The sequence below is a fragment of the Pelodiscus sinensis genome, chromosome 4, assembly GCF_049634645.1.
Source record: "Pelodiscus sinensis isolate JC-2024 chromosome 4, ASM4963464v1, whole genome shotgun sequence".
NCBI classification, from domain to species: Eukaryota; Metazoa; Chordata; order Testudines; family Trionychidae; genus Pelodiscus; species Pelodiscus sinensis.
The window spans coordinates 2837868-2865220 of NC_134714.1; the positions used below are offsets into that span (position 1 = coordinate 2837868).

Here is a 27353-nt window from a genome sequence, read left to right on the forward strand (position 1 = left end):
TTCTGCTGGCTCCTGTGCCATGTTGGTGTTGAAAGCCCTGTGGGGTGGGGGTGGAGGAAGGGGAGTAGAGGCTTGGTTTAAAATAGCAATTCTAAGTGGCGCAGGGAAGCAGCGACGTCGAGCTGGAAGAGGGGACAGGGAGGAGGCAGACGGGACACAGAGTGACGTGAGGATGTCGGTCACTGTGTCATCCTGCAGGAAAACCCTTTTTTAACAGAGTGAAAGCAACCCCAACTGCCTATAAAATCTCAAGTGTAGGAGGAAAAAAATACGTTTTTACTGCTGAACTTTATGATCTGTCACGAATACAAATAGACAACATTAAGATGATACTACGTGTCTGGTAGAAACTAACTGGAGCATATCCCCATTTTACTTAGCTATTTTGAGGTTGTTGATGTTCTCCATTGTAGTACTGTTGCATGAGTGAGACATATACACAGCCTCACCGTTTTTTCATTTTGTCCCAATTGAAACCATGTGCCACTTTTAATGTACAACTTAGAATCGTAGAATCATTGGACACTAAAATTTAAATACAGTAAACTTCCGATAATCCGGCACCTTTAGCACCCGGGGGTGCCGGATTATCAGATATGCCGGACTATCGGAAGGGGGGGGGCTATGAGGGGTCTGGGGTAGGGTGGGAGGGATGCTACCTCAGACCCTTCATAGCCCCCCCCTTCCGATAGTCTGGCTCTGCCCCAGGCGTCCCTGATTCAGCCGCCGCTGAAACTGATCAGCAGCAGCTGAATCGGGTACGCCTGGGGCAGAGCAGCTGGAGTGCTTCCGGGTTGGTCTGGTAGCGCCGACCCTTGGCGCGGTGAGACCAACCCGGCAGCACCCCAGCTGCTCTGCCCCAGGTGTCCCCAAGTCAGCAGCTGCTGATACTGACCAGCGGCTGATTCCAGGAAGCCGGGGCAGAGCAGCTCTGCCTCGGGCTTCCTGGCGTCAGCCGCTGGTCAGTTTCAGGACGGCTGAATCAGGACGCCTGGGGCAGAGCAGCTGGGGCGCTGCTGGGTTGGTCCCACAGCGCCGAGATGCGGCACTACTGGACCAACCCGGCAGCACCCCAGCTGCTCTACCCCAGGTGTCCCCAAGTCAGCTGCTGCTGAAACTGACCAGCGGCTGATTCCAGGAAGCCGGGGCAGAGCAGCTCTGCCTCTGGCTTCCTGGAGTCAGCCGCTGGTCAGTTTCAGCAGCGGCTGAATCGGGGACAGCAAGGGTGCTGCTGGGTTGGTCCCGCAGCCCCGAGGGGCAGCGCTATGGGACCTACCCGACAGCACTCCAGCTGCTCTGCCCCCGGCTTCCCCGATTCAGCCGCTGGTCAGTTTTAGCACCTGCCAAATCCCGAATCGGGAAAGCTGGGGGCAGAGAAGCTCCAATGGTCCGGCTGCCCGGAGCACTTCCGGGTTCCTGATGGTGCCGGACCATCGGATGCCGGACCATCGGAGTTTTACTGTATTTAATCCTTTATTTTTATTTTATAGTAGGGTGGAAAATGCCAGGAAGCCAAGCGCTTGATTACTTGACCGACTTAGCTTCCAGAAATCTCTTGTTTAAACTCTGTTCACCTTTAAGATTTGTGGAAGTGCACTGTCTCTGACGCAACCCTTGACTATCCATGGAGTGAAATTAGAAAACCCTGATCTTAAAGCATCAGTTAGATGAATTAGGGTGTCACTGATGGAGCCATTCAGTGTATCCTGTCAGTACATAATGTGGAGCAATTATGATGTTAACACGGGTGTTGTATGGGAGCCACGTAAGATATTAAATGTAGATCCTGCTAGATTCAGCTCTCCTAAGGGGAGAAAGTGAATGCCCTATCCACTAGCTGCCCTATGCATTTCTATCGCTATCCACTAGGTCACTTCAGATCCCATCCCACTTCCCTACCTTCAGGACAACCCGTATCCTTCCTTCCTAATGCCAGAGCCTGGCTCCATCCCTGGGCAACTAGTGTTGGCACCCCAATGACTTCCTGAGTGGGCGGGGGGGGGGGGAGGTGAAGGGTGGCGGTTAGTACTCAAACGCACCGCCCTGCGCTCCCCAGGGTGGTCGGTTCAAGTCTCCTTCCTTCCCCCCTGCCAACACCAATTCCCCAGGGATGGAGCAGGCTCTGGTATTAGGAAGGCAGGATATGGGTATGCCCTGAGGATAATGAGGTAGGGTGGGTTCTGGAATGGCCTAGTGGATAGGGCATTTGCCTGAGGACAAATGCAGCTCTGTACAGGAGATTATAATGCAACTTCAGTACAGTTAAGTTAAAGCTTAATTTTATATTCATAAACAGTCATTTTTAAATTTTACCCTGTGGGGTTTCATCCTCTGAATCACCCTTGTACTGCATAAAAGGAAAGAACCATATGTTAAATTAGAGATTAAAGCAATCCTTGAATATACCTACCATACCAACAGTCACTGTAGCTAGGGTGGCAATGGGACACCTGTCTGTTTGCATCTTTTAATCCCAAAACCTAAAAATGAGAGCAAATAGGGTCAGCGGTAAATGGGCATAGATGCATTCCAAGGTATCCCAGAGTCAAATTAGCCCGTGGATTTCTGAGAGCCAAGATTAAGGGAGAAGAGAGTTCTGAGTTTGATGGGCAAGTGCTTTTGAGCCTGTGGGTGGGGTCAATGGGGTTGGCTAGTAAGGGGTTTCCGAGCAGTGAGGTTTGGTTGGAGGAAGCCCAAGAGGACACAGGAAACTCTCACCCTGCAGTGATTTGGGAGGGTTGATTGTGGGAGAATGGGGTGATCTGGCAAATGAGTGTGAATGCATTGGTGTGGGGGCATTGTATGGGTGAACGTTAGGAGTGGGAGATTGCAGTGTGAGAGGAGAGACAGTGAATGTGGCAAAACAGTCAGGAGGGCCCAACTTGAAATATTGTTTTCCTCTACCCGTTACTGTAACTTGTCCTCGTCTCCCTCCATTTCCTCCCCGCCAAAACCCTGGGTCGTAATACTGCCTACCGGTGCCCTGTTTCCCACTCTGAGTATCTCCTGCAAAGAGAGGGGAGACGATGCAGTGGAATGGGACTGGAATAGCTGTAGTTTCACGATTTACTTTGGGTAGCATCCTTTCTGATAGACTGTGGTAAGATTCATCTTTGCAGCTCTCCCAGCCCTGGCTGGGTCAGGGAGCAAAAATCAGACGCCGCTGAGCTCGCTCTCATGTGTAACATGAGTCCATTTAAGAATATTAGTTTTTTGTAAAAAGGATTGATAGTGTTGGTGTGAATAGTCTTTTGTAGTGAGCTTTGCAAAACAACCAGGGATGATGATGTGCATGCAGTGTTTGCGCTTGCATTAGCGCACTGTTAAGTTGTGCCTGTCTCTGTCACTTCGTAAGTATAATAATGATGTCTGGCAATTAAGATATCTACTGATATGTTCACTCCATATAGATTGTGTGTTTTGGGGCAAGATAAAGTTACTATCACCATCCAGTGACTAAAAGTTTAAGATTTTAGATGCAGTCTTATATTTGACAGCTTGGTTCTGTGTTGAAACAAATTACACATGCAGTGTGTTAACTCTGGAATTACTTTCAATTCTGTTTAGATGCAGAGTTCACTTAGGTCTCTCCGTAATAGTGCAGCTAAGAAGAGGGCAAAGCTGAGTGGCAGCACTTCAGATCTTGAGAGCCCTGATTCTGCGCTTAAACTTGATCTGACTACGGACTCCCCTTCTGGCACTTCCTCTCCAAATGTGAGCTCTCACAGTGAAAGTGGAGTTTACAGTCAGGAATCTCTGACTTCTCCATTGTCCACAACCTCTCAGGGAAAGATAACGTGAGTGTAATTTATTTGTTAAATCCTCATTGAGAATTCTAACATCTTTGTTTGGGTTGAGCGGGTGGGAAACTTGCATTTTTGAAATCTGACTGGTTTGCTTGGTGCCTAGATTTTATCCGAGAGTTACTTTCTCACTTAAAATGCACTGTACTGTGCTGCTGTGGTTAAATATTGTTCTAATTTGTTCCTGCTTTTTCTTTGACCCGATGCCAAGCTCTAGCTATAGTAACACGAAGTAGCCGTTAAAGCCCTGCTGTTGCTATATAAATATTTTATAATGAAGGTGAACCTGACATGGAAGATAAGTGAACCACAGTCTAAACAAATGAATAAAACAGAGAATGAATCAGGAGAAAGAGGTTTTCTTATTGCAGCCTGGAAAGTTAATCAGGAATGCATTTACTTAAATACCTTTTTTTGGTGGGGTGGAAACAAACAATTTAAACTTTTCTTATTGTTGCTAAATCTGAATTATCAATGAATGCATATTTTCATTGTAACATTAGTTGCTATGAATTTTTTTTATATGTAATGCCTTCATTTTCTCAACCCCTTTGCAAAGAATTTGATGGGATTTGTTTTGATGCACTAAAATTGAACAGTTGGCTGCAATATGCACTTATTCTTAGCTTTGTAAAACTAAGTGGGAAACGTTTTGCCAAGTATTGCAAGTACAATCTCCTTAATTTCTTCCTGGGCACATGGTCAAGCTGCATGCAGGTGAGGCCTAAAGAACATAATGCAAAAACCTCTGGCATGCCATATCACTGCATCATGGGCTCTGAGCAGGAGAGCTGGGAACAGTATTCTGTAATACAGAACTTTTCCATTAGACCCTGATGTTGCAGCTTTAATGTATGACAGTGCTCACAGCTAATTCAAGTCCAGTCCACCAGGGAGAATGTGCCCTATATAAGGAAACTTGAATCTGTGCCAGAGTGGCAAAATGCCATCCCAGAAGTTATTAAATACCTTAACACGTTTCTTTATATTTTTCAGAGAGTTAAGTTCCAATGCTGGTGTAGGCTTTGTGGGAGTCCTAGGCATAGCTTCTAGGCTGAACCAAAGTAGGCCTGGCCATGGCAGAATATTAACACATGAGTGGTGTCCATTAGCAAAGTCACCACATTCATGACCTGAGGATGGGACAGGCACACCGAGTTCTCAAGTAACTATGCAAACAAATGCCACTAGAGATAGTTTTAGGGCTTCAGCAAGGCCTACAACTGGCTTTCCAGCATTGGAGGTTGAAATTCTGTTCACAGAACAAATACAGTGTGGGCAGGAGAAATTGAAACCAGCATTTCCTAGGGATGTGAATGGTTAACCATTCTGGCTGGGCTGGTGACCCCAGTTTAAGCAATTAAATGGCTAAATATAGCGTTTAACTGGGTTAACTAATTAAATGGGATTTTACATCCCTAGCATTTACCTCATCCTGCCTAGTGTAACTTTTTGTGCTTAGAAGTGGGTGGGGGGGAACCTGATTGCTACCAAATGAATTCTCTTTCTCTAATCTATAGTAACGTGACCATTTCTGGTGATGTGCTAGGAATATTTTGTGCTCAACCTGAAATAGAGAAACAACCCAACATATACTGTTTTCACATTAGGCAAAACATGTCCTTAGGCAGGCAGGCCTCCTCGTCCCATTCAGAAGTATAGTTATAGAGAAGTGATTTTTTTTTTTTGTATTGCAGCAGCTCAGACATCTTTCCTCTACTTGGATGCAAATCGCGTCCAGCAAGACTGTCTTCAGCAAGGAATAGAAGTACTAGCATAATAGAACGGGGCTCTGCTGCAGGTAATTTGATGTGCATAAACAGAAAGATACAGCTAATTCAGTCAAAGTGAAGCCATTTTATTTTTAAGGCTCTATTTTAAGGCTCAGTATTTTCTTAGCTGCTACTGTAATGGAAGTATTCATAATTCATAAAATTAGATACACCTTAAGTAAGATTATCTAATGATGTCTGGTCTTGACCCATTAAATCTTATCCCAGAAGTATTTTTTAAGCTATATGAGATTTTAATTGACCATTTTCAAATTCTGCTCAGGGCTTTGGGGATTGTTTTTCTCTGCTCACACGGCTAGGGCATGTTAAGACTAACTCTTGCCATTAAATGGTGATGCAGCATGTCAGTGCTTTATGTTGAACACTTTGCTATGGATTCTGTTATACAGGGATAATGTTTCATGATAAAGCATCCTCAGATGTGAGCATAATTGGCCAACGTCTGAACTATGGGAATGGGCCTGGTGATTATGAAGATGACAAGCAGAGAGAAGTGTCACCTTGTGTTTTGAAGGGTCAGAACAAAGAGCACCAAAAGCATTGTAAACCTACAAAAGGTTAGTGAGTCACTTCCTATGTTCCTTTGATGTCTTATGTGGGGAAAAAACCCCAATGTTTGCTAACTTCTTCTAAAGCAGATATTTTATGGACTTCAACTTGGTCCTATAACTTCAATTTCTATTTATATTAATAAGATATTTTCCTGAAATTCACAAGCAGGACTGTTAAAGTTTCAGAGATAGCAAATTACTTGAAGTTAATGATCAAAATCTCGATTTTTCTCAGCCAAAATGTAGATATGGCTATATATGTTTCATTTTTTAAAATAAGCCATCATTATTGGTGAAGTTCAGGAAGATAAATTGTAAGCTTTTGTGTTTCAGTTCTAATGAAGTCTTGAAAAGCTAAATTGATTTAATTTCTGCTCTCTGCGTCGTAATCAGTTGGTTAAGAATTTTGTCTTGTATGGTTTTTCTGACACAGCACGCTGTTAGCATACAGCAATGACAGTGTGTGTTTTTTTTAAATCAAGAAAGCTAAAAATGAAACTCAAACTAAAAGATACGGTTTTCACCTTTTAGGTCACTTAAAATATGGCTGTGGTTGGGAGAGAAGAATATCTTGTGGCAGTATTTTAGTGTCAAATGTGAACTGAATTGGCCTTATATCTTATCACTTTTGTTTGGCAACACCAGTTTAATTCCTGTTGCTCATGACTGTTAGCCATCTGGGACAGCCCTGGTTTGGTCCCAAGCCTTTGTGCTCAAAAATCTTTTTTGCAGATTGTCAGATGTGGTGTTACGTGTTAACTCCATGGCAATAATTTAATGCTAAAGAATGTAATACCAGTCTGCCATTGTTACTGATTGAGTTTACCCTGTATGGAAACAGTGCAATCAGAACTAAAATCTATATTAATAGAAAAATTAAACTGCTAAAGTATGCAGTAATCAACATGAAGTGATCCTTGGAACAGAAAATTAATTGCTTTCAGTGGATGCTAAATTGGCACAATTGTGCTGAATTATTAGAAAAATAGTTAAATGCATGGAAAATAATTCTTGTAAGCAAGCTGTTATTTAGTATGTTTGAAAGTATTGATATTTAGCATATGTGATACAGTACTTTCCTTTGAGGATTTCAGCATTAATCAAGACTTGCAGTACTCTAGAAATACAGTCATGCTTAAGAGTGATTAATCAGTTGAAACTAAGCTTAAGATATTTTACTAAATATTAGGTAAATTAATGATATAGCTCTTCTTTATGTGTAATTTTTAGGCTTTACAGGGTCAACTTCTAGTTTACAGCAAATTAACAATCTAGACTTCATTTCACCGAGTGCCCTGTCTGAAGATTCTGTAGTAATTGTTGGAAAAGGTATTTTTAAAATTAATTTCCTATATATGTAATACGATTTTAGTATAGAAACAGACCTTGTATTTTTGGACAGTCAGGAGAAGGGGAGCTAAAATGAGTTCATTCACATATTTATAATATAACATCTAAACAATCCCCAAATTTAAAAATAAATAAAAATTATTGAAGGAGAAAATAGTATCGGAATGACTATTTTACACCCTTACTGAGAAATGTGATATAAACTGTACTACAGATTGAACCTCTTTAGTCCCGCACCCTTGAGACCTGACCAGTGGTGAACCACAGGAGGTCAATATTGTCGAGCAGCGTTACCAACACTTTCTCTGCTTACTGAGCTCTTGGAAGACATTGAGGGGTAAATTGGAGCTAAATGACAACACAGAACACCGAGAGCCATGAGTGGTGGCTTTCAACAACTTTATGGGACTGCAGGAAACTTGGCCACAACCATAAGTGGTCATCCAGCTACGTAAAATCGCGCCAGACCACGGATGTTGCTGAACCAGAGTGTGCTGGGCTAGAGACGTTCAACATGTGTAAAATTAGCATTAAATAAAGAACAGTAAGAAAATGAGGACAACATTTTGCCTATATACTCTCTCACTAAAAGACCCTTTGTAGTCAGTGGAAATGCGGAAATGTAACTATAGGTAGAATTTGGCATTAATGTAGCCCACCCAGGTTTTGTTTTCTGGAATTATTTTTGCTTTGCTTTAGTTTCTTACTGAGTGACTTCTGCTGTGTGAAAATGACCTCTTGGTGAGGTTATGATATGATAACCATTTCAGGTGTTTTTGGAAGCCCCCCATCTGCGCCATTAACATACAGCCAGTCCATGATATCGTGTGTGGAGAACGGAGACGTCCATTCTCTCAAACAAGGCATTGAGCCTCTATCAGGGATCTATGGGAGAGCAGTCCAGCAGAACAGTGCACCTTTCCTTGATACTGAAAATGAGAAAGATGTAAGAGTGTAAAACAGAATTGATTGTGTTTTTTTTTTTTTTTTTTTAAAGTGTCACTAGAGAATACGGTTCTTATGTTCTCCAGATTCTGGTAAATCAATGTTTGATGAAAGTATAGTCACCAATATCTCAAGAGTCTGGTAATGGGCTACAGAGCCTTTATTTCTAGGTCTCTGATATAATTCCAGCACAGGCTGGAGATAAAACTCAATGAATAATGAGGAATCATTAGCCAACAACTAGATGACCACGGAAAAAATGGTGCTTGCTTTGCACATTTTTAGTAAACATTTATGTGAACAGTTTTGTTTGTACAAATATTCACACAAAGTTGTGTTCAGACCTGGAATAGGGATTTATTGTATTTGATCAGTCTCTTTATGTCAAGTCAAACAGATTAAAGGGCTAAATTTGGTGAAGGAACTGAATTGGTTATTGCAAATGTTCAATTCAATGCAATTTGATCAGCTGTACTAGGTACTCAGATACCGACATTTGGTGTTTTTTGGTGACTATGGGTATGTCTACACTACCCTCCTATTTTGAAATAGGAGGGTAATGTAGGCATACCGCAATTGCAAATGAAGCCCGGGATTTGAATTTCCCGGGCTTCATTTGCATAAGCCGGGCACCGCCATTTTTAAATCCCGTCTGGTTCAAACCCCATGCCACGCGGCTACATGCGGCACGAACTAGGTAGTTCGAACTAGGAAGCCTTTGCGGTATGCCTACATATGCAATTGCGGTTTGCCTACATTACCCCGCTAGTTCGAAATAGCGGGGTAGTGTAGACATACCCTATGAAATTAGTTTCTCGGTGCAGTTCCTAGAGGACGTGTCCACAAAATGACCATTAAAATTAGCAATTTTTGTTGACACTGAGCAAAAGGACCAAGGATTGAATGGACATGGAGAAGGAACTTCCTGCCGGCCCTTAAAGCAGGCCCCTTGACAACTGGGATATTTTGGCAAGGCAGTCTGAGGAACCAGCTGCTGTTACTGACCATCATCTGTTGTGTGTGTGGGGGGGGAGAGGAGGGGCAAAAAAGAGGACTGCAGCTTGCAGATTTTTAATCCAGCACCATTCTTAAGATATATATTCCCTGTAAATAGTCTTGTCTCATTGTCTGCACCCTGGTGTGATTTCATGAAGAGTTGTTCTGCTATCTACATGTTGTTTAACTTTCTTATGATTTCTGAACATTAATATTTGTAGGTATAAATAATGCAAGGTAAAGGGTAGTACTTCAAAATGAAAATAAAAAATGACTAACTGAAAATATTCCTAAACTTTAAGGCCAGAAGGGACCATTGTGATCTTCTAGTCCCGTGGTCACCAGCCAGTAGATCAGGATCTACCAGTCGATCTTGGAACCTCTGACAGGTGATCCTGACTGGTCTGTCTGGGAGGCTATCAAGTACTTGTCCTTCAGCTGCCCTTCTCTACACTGTCCTGCTGCCCCTGGGAGCCTTCTGCTTGTTATGCAGGGTGGGGGAGACTGAGGCAGGGGAGTGCTGATGTCACTCTGTCCCCCTCTCCTGTACCCCATCTTCAAAGAGTGAGGAGGGTGGGGCCTCGCGAAGGTGTGGAACAGGGGTCGGGCCTTGGAGAAGGAGTAGGGCAGGGCAGAGGTATTTGGGTTTGAGGTAGATCCTGGACTGACTTAAATTCAAAAATTGGTCTTGTGCTTAAAAAGGTTGGAGACCACTGTTCTAGTCTGACCATCTACACATCACAGAACCTCACTCGCTCACTTTTGCAATAGGCCCATATCCTCTGGCTGAGTTACTGAAGTCCTCAGATCTTGATTTAAAGACTTCAAGTTCCAAAGACTCAACCATTTATTCTTAAACATAAACAGGATTGCAAGAGCCCTTAAAGTTGTTTTAAAATTAATCCGATCACATAGTTTGAAGATGATTGTCAAAAAACGTATTGTTAAAAAATTTAAAAAACTGAAGTTAGGCTGGACTTCATACTCTTTACTCAAATTAGTAAGTAGTTTCTCTCACAAGTAGTATCATGAAATGTAGGGGGTTCACAGGCCTGACCCCCTATTAGCTGAATTATCCATAGATTGCCATGAGTGATTATTTCTGAGCTGCAGAAATTCTCAGTGCTCATTATTCACAATATAATTAGTCCCATTGACTTAAATGGGATTGCTCACAGTGCATAGAGGTAAGCACATGGACAAGACTATGCAGGATTGGGTCCTAAATTAGCATAAATAATTCCAAAATGCACTATGGCATGATAGCAGAAGTTGTGAGCCCCTTTATTTAGTAAAGATGATTCCAAGTTTTAAATTATTGAATGAAGTATTTCAGTTCAATTATATTTTACACTACGACTTCTGTTTTGTGCAGATGAAAGTTGCCATGTCAAAATCTGCCAGGGATAAGATGAGGCAGAGGAGAAGAGAAGAAAAAGAACTGAGTCATAAAGAACATCAGGAAGTCAGTGATGAAAAAAAGGAACAAAATCCCCAGGAACGACTTAAACATTGTGAACCAGAGAAAATGGCAACAGAAAGTAATGTTTAATATTTTGTCAATTTAATGACGGACTGTTAAATGGTGTTGACTCAGAAGTATTTTCTAAACCTGGTATATCAGCACTAATTATTTAAGATTATGACTGTCCAAATTGACATCAGGTATTTCTGAAATTTTAAGATACGATGTAATCTCCTTAATGAGCTTATTTGTTGTTGGTATAAAATATTAGTAATAATAAGACAGGAACTTACGACAGATAGATTGACTATTTTTGAGATCTTTATAGAATACAGCATAGTACTATGAAAGAGTGACCTCTTCCCCTTTTCTGGTTTTCCTATTTTGTAGGTTTAGGTTTTTATGGAGATGCATTAATACCCTCCAAAAATGAGCCTTTATCTTTAGAAGATGTTGCCTTCAGTGCTCCACTAAAAAGAACATCCAGTGTAAAGAAGACACAGTCTTCAGTCTTGCTAGATTCAGGTAAGCGGTTACAGTTAGTTAAGTGTAAAAGACAGTATTAAAATGTTTGGATGCTGGCAGATGAGACAAGTCCCAAGTATAATCAGGCTCAGTTTTTTCAAAACTGCAGCAGTTTTTTGTTGTTGGGTTTTTTTTTCCAATTATGGAGATAATGTGCAGATCTGTGTTCTGCCCTTGCATTTTGGTTCACTGCTACCTACCGCGTATTACAGATTGAGATGGTTCCCATTGTACTGCCCAGTGAGAAGAGTGTTGTTCAGGATCTGGTTCAGGGAGTGCGCAGGCTCACTAGTTTTTGATTTCCTTACCAAAGGAATAAGAGTTGACAATGATCAGAAGTGTGACATCCAAAGAAAATAAAATTTTAGGCCTTTTATTTTTGGGTCAGTGCCAGTGTTTCCTCTAACATTTTCTATCCTTGGGCAGGTTGAAATTTCTTATGTGCAACTCCAATATTGAGGTAGTGTGTGGATGTGCTAAAGCGAGGGATATTTAAGAAGGAGCAATGCTTACGATATTTAATATGAAATTAATAAACAGAAAATGTATCACCCTTTCTAACAACTCAAGCTAGTAAACACACCAGAATGCATATTATCCATATGTAGCTCAGCTTTCAGGTGCTAAACAAATGTATGAGTCAACTAGAAATTGTATTTGCAAGGAGAGCATGACTAATACAGTATTTACTGACACTGGAAAGGAGAGTAAAAGGCATTCACTAAAGCGTAGACAGTTTCTCTGGGGAATGTTTAGGATCCATGCTGTATCAGATGAAATTTCTCCTGGTTTGAATCTTCCATCTTTTGTGTCACCATCTCTGAGGCTAAATCTAGACTACAGGTGTCTTTCTGAAGAAGCTTTTTTCGGAAGAGATCTTCCGAAAAAACTTCTTCCGAAAGAGAGCATCCACACTGCAAAAGTGCATTGAAAAAGCGATCTGCTTTTTCGAAAGAGAGCATCCAGACTGAATGGACACTCTCTCGCATGTAAGCTGTAATTGCAATGGACGGAATGGCCACCAGGACACCTGTGTTTTTTCCCCCTTTCAGAAAAAGGCTTCTTCCTCCTAGAATGAAGTTTACCAATGCCGAAAAAGCCCCTCTGTTCTTTAGATTGTTTCTTGCGGAAGAATGCAATTGCAGTGTGGATGTTCCTTAAGTTTTGTTGGAAAAATGGCGATTTTTACAACAAAACTCTGTAGTGTAGACATACCCAAAGAGTAGAAGCCACAGAGCAAATTTTAACATGTGGCTTCAGGGTTTGTAGACAGATGCATGTTTCAAAGAGCTTGCAAATAAGGTTTCATCCTACAAAACAACTAGCATCGCACCTAGTAGTTGCTACTTCAAACTCAGAGACAGAACTCTACTGCATAGCAAAGATCTGGCCTTGATGCAATACAATATACCATGTATTAATTAGTAACACAGGATTTAAATAAATCATTAAGATCAGAGTTTTAGATATCTGCAACACTCCAAAAATCTTCTGGTTAAAACAATCTTTTTCTTTCTTACCTTAAGCCATTAATACCCATGTGAATTAGTTTGAAATGTAATCATACAAATGTCCTGGCACATCCACCATGCAACCTGCTTTCCTCTTCACCCCAACCAGCCAGAGAGGACTGCAGCGAGTCAGGAGGACACCCTAAACAAACTGCCTCCTGCCTCCACCTCATTTTACAGATGCTAGCACCTACCCACCGCTTTTCCCTCACCTAACCCTGTACAATCTGCTACCCCCCCAGCCCAGCTGGGGGGTAGGATAAAATCCTGCTTCTCAGACTAGCAGGCACCAGCAGTCTATCTGGGAGTCAGGATCAGCACAAAAAAATTATCCACACCTCCCCCACGACACAGCAAAGACAAACTCCTCCTCCTTCCATCCCAGTGCCAGCACCCACCCACCCTCTCTTTCCCCCAGCTACCTCATGCAGTCAGCCCCTTGCTTTCCTTCCCAGCCCAGGAGGGTTGAGGAGACTGCTGGGTTTCTGCCTCTAACAGCTTCTCTCTCTTTCTCCTCACACACGGGACTCTCCAAACTCCCATCCCCTCTGACTCCCTCCCCCCAGTCACTTATTCTCTCCTTATCGCATGCTTACCTGCTCAGGGAGCCTCCTCAGTTCAAGCATGCAGCTAGGTCTGTTTAGCTGTTGCTTAGCGATGCCCTGCCACCTACCAGTCAGCTGAGCTCCCTGCCTGCATGGGAGCTTTGAACCTCTGAGCTTTGAACCACAGAACATAGCTGCACAGGCGCACAGCTTACAGACAACTTAGGTCAGTGCTCTCTTGAAATATTTTTCATTTACAGTTTGGCAAATAGGGACATTTGAAGCACCAGGGGATTTCATTTTGCGCCCCCCTCCCCTTCTTAGTGACTCAAAAATTATTTAATTGATTAAAAGTTATAAAAACCCCGGTACTGTGTGTCCGTTCAAGATAAGTTTTAAATGTCTGATAGAAAGCCCTTCAAATTGGAGCCCTCGAGTGGCTATGCTTCTAGTTCTTTAGCCATTATAAATAGGCTAGAACAGCAGCAACGCAAGCTAAAAAACAAATGTATTTTGGATTAGGACGTGATTTAGAAATTCTTCTTTCTAGTTTGCTAGTAAAACTTATTGAAAATCTACAGCAATTTTTTTGCAATTATGTCAGTAGTGTGATACAGAAACTGAATTTGAGCAATAGCTCATTAAAATTTAAAATGAATGATTCACTAGCAGTAACATTGAAAGGAATGATTGATGTGAACTATTCCCACTAAGAACATTTAATTGGAGATTCACGACTGCACAGCTTGAACATTAGCCTTTTCTGGGGAGCTGTTAAGTCCTTAGGCCAAGATTTTGTTGCTTCTTTAAACTAGAGAACCAATACTTGTAGTTTTGTATCAGAGAAGGGAGTAATTAGTAAGCAGTACTTAGCTTTTTTCTGAATTCTGGAAACATTCTGAGCTACAGGTAGATGATTAATTTTCAAATTAAGTAACTTCAAATGCATGCAGCAGCTTTCTTAGGTTTTTTGCAATACCTTTGAATGCATCTGAATTAATCTTTGAATTGTGTGTAATTCAAGTGAGTGCCTGTGTGTACCAATTCCCATTTACATGCACCAAATGGTGCACTTGAAAATATTGTGGTTGTTACTGGTGCCCTTTTTGAAAACTCAGCCATGGTAATCTGCAGGGCTTACCAAGCGGTGGTGAGCCCCACTCACCAGCTGCGCGGTTCTGCGTTCTGTGCATGCGCAGATTGCTCTTCGCCGACTCTTCCAGGTTGTAATCCACTCGCCACGGGCGGGTAGATTACATTATTTGTCGAGCCCTGATAATCTGTCCAGTCACTAGCTTTAGTATAGTCAACTATGTTTGTCTTATGTCAGTTGCTTTCTTCATATTAGGAAGGTTAATCACTTACTATTGCGTAAATGCTTCATGACTTTACAGATGAAACCTCTCCTGGACTTCAAGGTCAGTGTAAGGATCGGACCCCATCAGTCACTCATAGTCCAGAGATAATGGATCCATCAGAGTTGCGACCCTTTTCAAAACCTGAAATGGCACTCACAGATGCATTGCGACTTTTAGCTGATGATGACTGGTATGTATTCACACATACACAGCTATGTATCTAGGGCAGTGGTCTCCAACCTTTTTACACCCAAGATCACTTTTTAAGTCTCAGAACAGGCGAAGATCTACTGCCCCGCCCCTTCCTTGAAGCCCCGCCCTCTCTATTCTCCTGTCCATCACTTGCTATCCCCAGCCCTTATACACTCTGTTAAGCAGTTTATTTTTAAATTATGCAATATATAAAATTAAAATCACATGTTTATAGTTATGAAATAACTGTTCTGTTTTTAATTCATGCTATTTAAATGTCAAATGAAGCATTTACAATTATACATTTTGTTCTCTGCTATTTTGTAAATCTAAAATCAAGTATTGATAATTATATATTTTTTCTTCCAATAACAGTCTCAGTGTGACACCTGTGGCTGAACAGTATCTGCCAGTGTCTTGAAGTCTGGGTTGTAGTCTGAGATTGCTAGTCGTATACAGTCCATCAGATGGGCATCTGTGATCCTGCACTCAGCCTGGGAAGCTTGCTCCAGCACAGCTGGAGCTAGACGCAGCCTCCCTGGGCTGAGCGCAGGGCAGCCGGGCTGAAGGGAAGAGAAGTGGCTGCCCGGCCAGCTGGCCATCGTGCTCAGCCAGGGTGCACCAAGCTCCACGTGGGCAGGTGCAGAGGAGAAGCCGCCGATCAGCTGGAGCGCGGGGCAGCCTCTTTCAGCTGAAAGCCACAGTCAGCTGGCTGGGGTGTTTCAGCCCTCCCGACCTCCCAGCTCCCACCATTCCTCGCAGCTACTCACCTAATGAGGAAATCTAATGTAAATGTCCCGCGCAGGTGCGCAGTTCAGAGAGGGCTCAAGAGCTACTCTTAGAGCCCCTGAGATCTACTGGTAGATCGCGATCTACTGGTTGGTGACCACGGATCTAGGGTGTCTGATTATAAGATGCAGCATTTATGTTGATACTTTTTAAAAAATGAAGTGTACATAGTAGCTTTTTGATTAAAAAGCGAAGTCTGTTTAGTAAACCATAGGAAAAGAGGGCCTGTACTTTTGGTTGTAAAGAGGATCTTGATAAAGTGAACTAGGCATAACTATTGGAATGGTGCCTTTCAGAGTTTGCACAGCTTGAAACAATAGCTTTGAGAGGTGGGACAAGCATCTCGGCTTGTTAATTCAAGACCCATTGTGCTGTGGAGCTCCCCACCATCACCATGTTGTTCCAGGTGTGACGATGGGTCTGTACAGACACTGCAGAGATGAGCAGTGGCATTAACCCCCTTCCTGCATCTCTTGGGGAGTGCTCACATGATGATGGACCTATGGCCCCATCTTGTCTTAATCCAGCTCTGCTGCCATCTGTACCAGACAATCATTGTGCAAGACTTTTTATTTTAAATTACTGATGCATTGGGAGACAATTTGTACTCACTACTTGTTTCTTCAACATTCTCAATGGCTGTGCTAGTTGGACACAAAATCATAGAAATGTAGGGCTGGAAGGGAGCTCGAGAGGTCATCAATACGTAGAGTATCAGGGGCTGGCTTTCTGCTTTCCTGAACTGCGTAAGGCAGTGGTTCCCAACTGGTCTGTGACGCTACTGCAGGGGGTCCCTGGAAAGTTTAAAAGTAAGGTTCGAGTCCACTCTGGTGGCCCCCATCCTTTTTTTCCCTTTTTTCTTCTTTTTTCTCCCCCAGGGATGGGGGGGTCTGTGAAATTGAAAAGGGGTCCATGTGCTCTAAAAGGTTTGGGACACTAACGTAAGGGAAATCTCCGACAGACTGCTCATTGAGGAGCAGGGCTCCAGTCCATGTCCCTATACTGAGGCAGAACTAACTAAACCTTGATGATCCCTGTGCAACCTGCTCTTAAAAATCTCCTGTGATGGGGACTTCACAGCATCCCTAGGAAGCCTGTTCAAGGGCTTCATTATCTTGATAGGGTTTTTTCCCCCAATAGCTAACCTAAATCTCCCTTGTAGCAGATTAAGCCTATGCCTGCTTGTCCTACCTTCAGTGGACATGGAGAACAATAGAGCACCATCCTCTTCGTAACAGCCCTTAACCAATTGAAAGAAAGACTGTTACCAAGTTCTCCCGCCCTCCCCCCGATTTTCGTTCCTCAAGACTGAATATGTCCAGATTGTGTAATCTTTCTTCCCAGGACAGGTTTTCTGAACCTTTTATAATTCTTGTTGCTCTCCTCTGGCTCTTGTCTGTCCGTCCCATGTCTTGTCTAAAGAGCATGGTCTTCGAATTGGATGCAGTGCTCCATCTGAGGCCTCCCCTGTGCTTACAGCCCAGTTGGTCTGTGTGTGATCCACTGTCGCCCCAGACATTCTAAATATCTGCTGTGTTTGTGTGTTTTGTTGATACTGTTTTTCAATTAAATATTTATTTTATATAGGGAGAAGAAGATTGAAGGACTGAACTTTGTTCGGTGTTTGTCTGCTTACCATACTGATGTGTTGACTGGAAAACTGCATGAAACAAGCCTGGCTGTGGTGCAAGAGGTTAAATTTTCATATAAAAATCTTATACTAAAAATTCAGATTTGCTAGCACTGAGGTAAACATTTGAGTGGAGAGGTGTTCTGTCCAGCTGCTGCTGTTTTCTCTGTCATCTTGAAAAAGAATGGGTACACGGTTTCATGAAGCAGCTTGTATTTGGGATATTCAGTAGTTTTAAATTTGCTTAAAAGCTGTTAAAATTAAGATCTAGTCTTATAGAATTTAATAAACTCCCACCTGTTAGGAATCAAGATGAGAATTTCTCTTTTTTTTAAATGACTAAAAATTTCCAAAGAGGAAAATAAAATTAAGCCTTGCTACTTTATTAAGTGTATTTACTAAATGTTACATATTGTTTGTTTGGCTCTTTCCTGTGTGCAGGTGAAGAACTTGCGCTCAGGCGTTTCCCGAGCTGCTGTGGTCTGTTTAGGGGATTTGTTCACATACCTGAAAAAGAGCATGGATCAAGAACTAGACAGTACTGTTAAAGTCCTCTTGCACAAAGCCGGAGAATCCAACACCTTTATAAGGGAAGATGTAGACAGAGCATTGAAGGCTATGGTTAATAATGTGACTCCAGCACGTGCACTTTGTGCTCTTATAAATGGAGGTCAAAGGTAACTCAGTTTGTCATGAAATAACTACAAAAAAAAAAAAAAAACCCCAACCACAGTGTATCACATTAAGGATGTCAAGGGGTAACCGGTTAACTGGTAAGCATTGCCCTTACTGGGGGATGCTTACAGTAGCTATCTGTAGTAGTGTTCATTATCACATTGTTGAGAAGCTTGATAACATTTGTTGTCTTCTGACAGAGCTTATTTAATCCATTCTCATTTGCCCCGTTTTACTGGCACAAACCTTTTTCTTCAGCAATTTTGGGAAGGTGGTTTTCTTTCTTTTCTGGCTACCTCTGTACACACCCTTCTTGACCAGGTTCAGTTTTGAGACTGCACTTCTGTGAGTGGCTGTGTTTGCAGCTTCAGTAAGTAATCAAGTTGTGGTATATTTTGTCTTGGTGAGGCAGCTTATGCTGTTTATCTTTGTGGCAAAAATCATGATCTTTGACTGCAGCTTACAGTGTTTGTGCTTCCTCAACGTCAAACTGTCTTGCAGCAGCTCCATTGCTGCTAAGTTTTCAAGGCTGTAAACGTATATCTGCACTGCAGTTAGCCACCCGCAGCTGGCCTGCCAACCGTCAAGATTGTAATTAAACAGCCCCATAGTTGAGGATGTTAAATGGTTAACTGGTCAGCAATACCAGTAAACATGAGGCTAACCGGTTAAATGGCCTTTGCTGGTGAACTCCAGTGGTGGCCAGATGGCAGGATCTCATGACCATGTCAGGACTAGTGTTTGGTTCCAGGCCTGGCTGCCTGCTCTCCCAGCTCTTACTACATTTAAACTGCAGAGCTGCAGTGGGGGTAGGTCCGGACCTGGAAGCTAGAACTGAGCACTTCTTCCCTTATCACCTGATCATGTAATCAATACATATTCTATCGACTACACAATTAGCGAATTGCCTGCCTCTTAACATCCTTAGTCTGACAGGCAGAATGATGCTTTTACTTGCCTAGGAGCAGTTTTGTTTAGCTTGGTTTTGCAGACCATAGGGTTTTTTTTGTTGGCTGGTACAGTCAAGTTACTCTTGCTCGGGTAAGTCATATTGCATCATCCCCCCCTCAGCCCTCTATCATCTACAGAGTCTCTCTCAAGTGTTAAATCCACTTAAAAATGGCCCTCTTAACCTTGGTAGCATTCCATAGATTGTCTCCACACTGTCACTTGAGCTGTTCCTCTTCCTTGCCCGCTCACTAAGATCCTCCAGTCTGGGTCTAGCCATTGTCTGCCCTTCCCATCCATGAAATAGGAATTGCTTTTCCACTTGTGCTCTGTTTCCCTCAAACCTGCAAATCACTTCACTTCTTAAAGTCTCTCTGCAAAGCTTCCCTTTTCATTTTAGCATGTACTGGCCAGCTATATATGTGGCATTTAGAACGTGGTACTGCTGTGATCACAGACAAGGTATTCCTAATACCAGATTTCTGTCTGATAACATTGGGAAGAGGGCCAAATATTACATGTGCCTAATTTGCAGTTGTGCTTTCATGTATATGCATGGTAATTGGGGGTGTGAGTCTGAAATTTTGGCTGAGAATTTTCTATTTGCATGAAGGTAGTGTGACTTGCTAACATTACCTCTGGTGGGAAAATAGATATGAGGGGAGTTTTTAAAGGATAATTTAAAAAAAATACTGATTTATTTTATATAACTGTATATATTGGTGTCCTGAATATATTTCAGAGCACAGTAATGTGTTGCTAATAAAGTTAGTGACTGAATACTAACTTGAATACTGCATACAAATGTAGTTACCTCATCTCAAAAATATTGGCATTGGAAAAGGGTTCAGAAAAGGGCAGCAAAAATTGAGGGGTTTTGAATGGGTCCAATATGAAGAGAGATTAAAGACTTGGACTTTTCAGCTTAGAAAAGGGGAGCCTGAGGGGGAATATGATATAGGTCTATAAAATCATGACATATGTGGAAAACTGAATACGGAAAAATGTACTTATTCCCACAATATAAGAACTAGGGGTCACCAAATGAAATGAATAGGCAGCAGGTTTAAAACAAACAAAAGGAAGCTTTTCTTCACTCAGCGCACAGTCAACCTGTGGAACTCATTGTCAGAGGATGTTGTGAACACCAGGACTTTAACAGGGTTCAAAAAAGAGCTAGATAGATTCATGGCGGTTAGGTCCAGCAATGGCTATTAGCCAGGATGGGTAGGTATGGTGTCCCTAACCTCTGTTTGTTAGAGGCTGGAAATGGATGACAGGAGAGGGATCACATGATGATTTATTGTGTTCCTGCCCTCTGGCCATCTGTATTGGCCACTGTTGGCAGACAGGATACTGGGCTAGTTGGACCTTTGGGCTGACCCATTATGGCTGTTCTTATGACTGTGTGTTGATAGGTACATTTCTTATTATTCATCTTTAAAACAGATAAATTAAATTGTTTAAATTAAGATTTTCTTGGCTTAAAAAGGATAGTGTTTAAAAGAAATAACGTTTCCCATCAGTATTTGCAACCCAATTTTTTGCAGCACTTTGCCAGTGTAGGAGTGTCAGAAAGTATAAATGATTTGAAACAAAAGGGAAATATATTCTTCTATTGTCATTGTGCAGTTGGATATGTGTAGAGTATGTGTAGAAAAAGGAATAAAATGAAATTGAATCCAATGGTTTCCCTTTAAAAACGAGCAGTCCTGTGGCACCTTAGAGACTAACAAATATATATATATGCACGTGCACATACTTAGCCCTGTGCTCACTATGCTAGCCAACCCCCTCTCTCTGGCTGCTTTTGTGTCCAGAGAACCTGTTAATCTTGCACTGATTATATAGAAAAGTGAACAAACGAAGCTCTAGACAAAAAAAAGTGTTAATTTGTCTGTTGCTCATGTACTTTAGGACTTTAATAGGGTTAAAAAAAGAGCTAGATAGATTCATGGAGGTTAGATCCATCAATGCTTATTAGCCAGGATGGGCAGGAATGGTGTCCCTAGTTTGGGGAGGGATTACATGGGGATTACCTGTTGTGTTCCCTCCCTCTGGGACATCTGGTATTGGCCACTGTGGGCAGACAGGACACTGGGCTAGATGGACCTTTGGTCCGACCCAGTTTGGCCGTTATGTACTATGCGTTACAGATGGATGTACAGAGATCTGAGTTTCGCAGTTGGTTCCGGTTGAAGCACAAGTAAGTGAGATGCTGAGACTCCCACTTCAAGTAGGCTGATGACATCATTCTGTTGCGCGGCAGGAATTTATATAAATATAAATAAAAGTTTGTCCATTTCTGCTCCACGCCATCTCTTTGTACAAGGCTAGAATAAGTATCCAAATTTCAGCAGTTGGTCAGAAGAGCATTTGCAGCTTGGGTAGAAGGATTAAAACACAGTATTTTCAGTGAGCATTGTTGGAGTGAGAAAATACAGCTTAGCCCTTTCTGTGAGTCATTGGTGACCATACATCTCTTACTATTTCTTTCAGTCATTTGCACACTGCAGTGAGAAGATGCACGGCCCAGCACTTATCAGATGTGGTGGAACGAATGGGACCAGGCCGGATATTATCTGGAATTAAGGATGTTACTGACAGGATCTTACCTGCTGTAGCCAAGTTTGCGCAGGATGGTTCACAAGAAACGAGGTCTGTAGGCAGTAGTGTCACTTACATATAGCAAATAACTGTTCTAAACCAAAGATTATTTTCGTTCTTTAACTTATTAAACTAGCTTTTTCACCTTTTCACATCTGTAAAGTAGTTTTTCTTGAGTGTGGTTTCTTTGGAGGAGTTGGCAAGGGTAGTAAAGTCATATGGTTATCTGAAGGTCTTTCTGCACTTAGAAAATTGCATTTTAAGGTACATCCTCTTGGGATCAATTAGGAATCTAGTAATGAGCCAAATTTCCCTAATATTTTTGGTTAATATGAAATATTTTGCTATGGTTTTAGGTATTATGGTCGAAAGATGCTCTTCAGTATGATGACTCATCCAGACTTTGACAAAATGCTTGAAAAGTATGTGCCATCTAAGGATTTACCTTACATTAAGGAGTCTGTCAGCAGTCTACGTCAAAAGGTATATGGAAAAGCTTTCATCTAACAGGTTAGAAAAAAATAATTTTAGGGAGACTAAATGGCTCATGGTATCTGTAAGGTGATACAAAGCTATCAGTAAGCTGGCAGTCAGATGTGATTTTTTAATACAGCCATTCCTCTGGGAAGAAAGGGTGCAAGTCATACCTTCAAGTTGGGTCCTATCCTGTAAAGGACTTGGGGCTTATGGTGGGATAACGAACTGAACATACGCTCCTAAAGCAGGGCTGTGGCTATGAAGGTAAATGCAGTCCTTGGATGTATTAATGGGGACATAGGAATAAGGAAGCGCTGAAACTACCTTTCTGAAACCCTGGCAAAATGCAAGCTGTGCTGTTCAGCGGAGGCTCTTGGCAGGAGGTATCAGCACATCTAGCTGGCTTTATTACCTAGAGACTGTCCATGGTTCAGACTAAATCTGTGGGACTAAGACGTACTGTCATGGATCATCCAGCACACTGAAAACCCTTCACCATGTTCAGAAATGCAGCTGCCAAGACCTCTCACAGCACGCTAGGCAAGTTGCAGATCAGGTTAATTCCTTGTGAGAGATGTTGAATTTCACGTTTCTGATGATTACCTGCACCTTCCCTGGCACCTAGTACATACCTGGCATTCTAAGAGTCGGTTCTGAACCCTTAACGAGGCAATATGTAGTTAAATCTTCTAAACGTTCTTATTAAAATATTTATTCTTAGCGATGCATCATGGTGGATGCAACCACTTGTAGCTTGCTGCTTTTAAGAGGCTCGTGGTATTCTGTTCCAGTGACTGCCCAATGGCTTATACCCTGTGTGATGACTTGAAAAGTCAAGTTACATATAAAACAAACGAATACTTCACAGTGAGGAGCATGAAGTGACTTACATCTCTTGAAATTTTATACTGTAACTAGGGATGTGAACAACTAGACGACAAGCAAATGTTTATCGGATAGTTGACACACTAGTCAACTAGTCACTTGCCCCCCTCGCTCCCAGCCCCACCTTGCTGCCTCTATCAGAAAGAGGCAGCAAGCGAGGGGGAAAAGGACTCCCCCACTGACCCCAGGCTCCATGCAGCGCTGCCGCTTTGAAATGCCGCAGGAGCGCAGGGCCGGCGGGGGGATTGCTTGAGTCCCCCGCCGGCCCTGTGCTCCCTACAGTGCTTTCGCCTTGGAAGTGTAGTAAGAGCCCTGTATCCTTTTAAAATCCTGTGTCTTAAGACAAGTGAATTAATTTAAAATTGCCCTATACATCCCAGTAGCTATCCACTTCCCAAAATGAAAAGCTAGAAATTTGACAAATTGGCATTGAAAGTTGTAACTAACATAATGGGCTTCAGGGGGTAGCCGAGTTAGTCTGTACAGAATATATAATGGGTAGAAATCACTCCTTATTCTAGGTATTTGCATAGCTCAGATATTTAATCCAATAATTGCGGGATCATTAGGAGCATCTAAATGTAAAGATGACAACTTGAATAATCAGTTTCTCAATAAACTGCATATGGAAATAGACTAGTCTCTGGTGATTTTCTCCTTTGAAGCCTTAAACGGGGCCATGGATCAAGCAGTAGCAGTCGATGGTGTTCAGCTTTGGGTAGTTTGGGCTATCACCAGAGGATGTTGCTTTGACGCATTAATCAGGAAGGCATGAGGTGGAGGGGGAAACTGAAAGGAAATGAAGAGGTGAAATTGTGTGTGTTAAGTATCTTTCCTATTTATATTAATTGAATTAATATAATCAGTGAGTTTACAGTATTTCATCTTGGCCATGGTAAGTGATGTTAATACTAGGAGTCATTGGTCGTAGTATAAATTGTTATTGCTTTGGAATACAGCTGTATTGCAACTAGGGATGTTAAAAAGTGTTTTGGGTTTTTTTGGTAAACATGTAACCACTGAAATTTTCAGTGGTTACACGTATACATGCGGGGGGAGGCGGCTCCTGCTTGCCTCCTGTGCTGCTGCCTCTGTATCATTGGTTAACTGTTTAACCATGTGCACTGTCAGACCAATCGGATAGCTTTCTTTGATAGGATATGGGGAAGTGGTGGACGTGGTATACCTAGACTTTAGTAAAGCATTTGATATGGTCCCACATGACCTTATCAATAAACTAGGGAAATACAACCAAGATGGGGCAACTATAAGGTGGGTGCATACTGATTGGATAACCGTTGTCAGAGAGTAGTGATTAATCCTTGATAGTCATGCTGGAAGGGTACAAGAAGTGGGGTTCCGCAGGGGTCTGGTTTGGGTCTGGTTCTGTTCAATATCTTCATCAATGATTTAGGTGATGGCATAGGAGAGGATGCTTATTAAGTTTGCAGATGATACCAAGCTGGGAGGGGTTGCAAGTTCTTTGGAGGATAGGATCATGCTTTGGAGAATAGTGCTTTGGAGGATAGAATCATGCTTTGGAGGATCCAGTCAAACTGGAGAAATTGTCTGAAGTAAATAGGATGAAGTTTAATAAGGACAAATGCAAAGTGCTCCACTTAGGACAGAACAATCTGTTTCACGTACACAAAATGGGAAGCGACTGTCTAGGAAGGAGTCCGGCAGAAAAAGATCTAGGGGGTCATAAGCTAAATAAGAGTATAACAGTGTGAAACTGTTGCAAAAAAAAGCAAACATGATTCTGGGATGCATAAATAGGAGTGCGAGCAAGACATGAGAGGTAATTCTTCTGTTCTACTCTGCATTGATTAAGTCACAGTTGGAGTATTGTTTCGAGTTCTGGGCACCACATTTCAAAAAGGAGAAACTGGAGAAGAGCAAAAAAATATTTAAAGTGTAGAAAACATGAGCTGTAAGGGAAGACTGAAGAATTGGGCTTGTTTAGTTTGAAAAAGAGAAGACTTGAGGGGGGGATGGGACATGATAGCAATTTTCAAGTAACTAAAATGGAGTCACAAGGAGAATGGAGAAAATTTGTTCTCCTTGGTCTCGGAGGATAGAACAAGAATCAATGGGCTCAGATTGCAGCAAGGGAGGTTTAGGTTGGATATTAGGAAAATTTCCCAACAGTCAGGGTGGTTAAACACTGGAATAAATTGCCTAGGGAAGGTTGTGGACTCTCCATCACTTGAGATATTTAAGAGCAGGTTAGATTGGCATCTGGCAGGGAGGACCTAGATGGTCCCGCCATGAGGGCAGAGGGCTGGACTTGATGACCTCTCAATATCCTTTCCAGTTCTAGTGTTCTGTGATTCCTAATTGCAACTAGATTGTATCTATGAAAAGAGACAGAAGCAATGACAGATTAGATTTGCTTTGTTGCAACAAGTGGACTACATGGTACTACAATTTGATCAACCATTCGGCTTGCTAGTAAAATGCTTCTGACACCATGGCTGAGTACTGGGTAATCTCTTATTTATTTTCACATATTTGCAGGGCCTAGGAGAGATGCCTCTAGACACACCCTCAGCTAAAGGAAGACGTTCTCATACAGGTAGCATTGGACATTCCAGATCATCATCGACTTCGAGAGATGCTCTCAATATCACTGAAAGGTAGCATTATCTTGCCATTTTGCATACTCTAGTAATAATTACTCTCTAGGAAATGGCATGGAGTCTCCTAGCCAACTGGAGATAATAGAAAACCTTATTCATGGCCTTTGCAATGTGAGAGCTCAGCCTCGGAGGAATACAAGAGTACCTCTCGACCACAGATTGAAGTGACCGGTTGTGGATGTGAGCCTTCAGTCCAAGGAGGCTGAAACATGTTGGCTTCAGATGCCTCAAAATACTTTTCTCTGCCCATCAGAATCAACTCTATTTTGCTCAGGTTCATTTTCAGCCAGCATTAGCTGATCTCATTAGGGTGGGTAAGTGGAGCCAGCCGCTCTGGTGCAGAGCTGCTGGGAGAGCAGAAATGGGCTGTGAATTATGAGGGGTCGGAACAGGGGCCCTAAGCACTTCCTCTTTATGCCTTTGTACAGTAGCATGAGCGGGCCCAGATGCTTGCATAGGCCTCACAGGCCCTGCTAGTCAGAAGAATCCGATCTTGCAGGTGCACTTACAGTTGGATCCACACTGAAATCCTTGCGAACCATAGGGTATGGCAAGAAATGGTTCATTGTAAATGAGCCACTTGAGAAATTCCCAAATGCCTTTGCTAGGAAGTTTTTCCATTTTAGTTTTTGATATTTGTATAGCTGAGAATGTTCACTACCTAGAAATGTCCGACTGTTATGCAAATAACAGCAATCCTTTCCCCCTTCCTCGTCCCCTCACAGAGAGTTTACAGAAGCACGTGAGATGATGAGAAAACCAGTTGCTCGTAACTCACTAGAAAGTGCAGAATACGTGAAGGTTATTACAAGTTTACTGAATGCAAAAGATTTCCGGGACAGAATTAATGGAATTAAACAACTGTTGTCAGACACCGAGAACAATCAAGAACTCGTTGTTGCGAACATTGTGAAGGTAACTGTATACAAAACCACCGTCTTTGAAAGGCTCATTAAGCTTCATCCTGATTCTCTGTAGGAAAAGCCTTGATAATAAGAATGCGCTGCTTCAGAGATTCTCATTACTAAAAACATTGCTTTGTTCTTTTACTATGACAGTCTGACAAACAGGAGAGTTCCAGACCAAATGGGGAGTAGCTCAGGCCTGGTTAAAAAAGCGATGAGGTACAAAAATAGTGGGAAACAAATGGGGAAAGAGAGGGGCTTAGAGCTGTGTCTTAGAGATTGAAAGGGAAGGGATTGGAAAGACTGGGGAAGGCCAAATATCTGATTACAGAAATAATGTTGGAGCATTTTTTCCAATTACATCGGTTTTATTTTCATCTTAATTCCATGTTAAATTGTTGTGTGAATTAAACAAATCTATTACCCAGTTTGGATTTTCTCATTGTTACAGTTCTACCACCACTGTGTGAGCACTTGACTTTTACCTAGTCTTTTTTTAGGAAGGTCTCAACTGCATTAGCTAAAGGACTCAGGAGCCACTTAAGCAATCTTTCCGTGGCTTGCTTATTTTTGTGGTAGTTGGGCTTGGGGTATAATTGTTCTACATGTTGTATAAAGGAGGACATAACATCTGCCTGAAACCTTAGGTCTGATAAGTAAGGAAAACACACAAAAGTGGAAGAGAGACATACTATCAAAATTAGTACTCAAAAACTCCTGTGTTGTGTGTGAATTAAGATTGGTCTGTACAGAGCATGACT

The 27353-nt window shown here is 42.1% G+C and overlaps 1 protein-coding gene across 3 annotated transcripts in view; it reads left to right on the forward strand.

Moving 5' to 3' along the window:
• TOGARAM1 (TOG array regulator of axonemal microtubules 1) overlaps positions 1–27353 on the forward strand; it is a 55131-nt gene that overhangs the window by 19813 nt on the left and 7965 nt on the right. Inside the window, exons 6-19 of one of the 3 annotated variants that reach the window (XM_075926132.1) lie at positions 3568–3797; positions 5504–5604; positions 5986–6153; positions 7378–7476; positions 8268–8443; positions 10814–10979; positions 11294–11428; positions 14879–15032; positions 17411–17516; positions 17895–18130; positions 21576–21734; positions 22040–22166; positions 25566–25684; positions 26413–26602. In XM_075926132.1, coding sequence (XP_075782247.1) covers positions 3568–3797; positions 5504–5604; positions 5986–6153; positions 7378–7476; positions 8268–8443; positions 10814–10979; positions 11294–11428; positions 14879–15032; positions 17411–17516; positions 17895–18130; positions 21576–21734; positions 22040–22166; positions 25566–25684; positions 26413–26602 — 2166 coding nt within the window. Of the gene's footprint in view, positions 1–3567; positions 3798–5500; positions 5605–5985; positions 6154–7377; positions 7477–8267; positions 8444–10813; positions 10980–11293; positions 11429–14878; positions 15033–17410; positions 17517–17894; positions 18131–21575; positions 21735–22039; positions 22167–25565; positions 25685–26412; positions 26603–27353 lie in introns of all 3 variants that reach the window. The other 2 variants (XM_014572316.3, XM_075926133.1) reach the window with 2 other exon arrangements.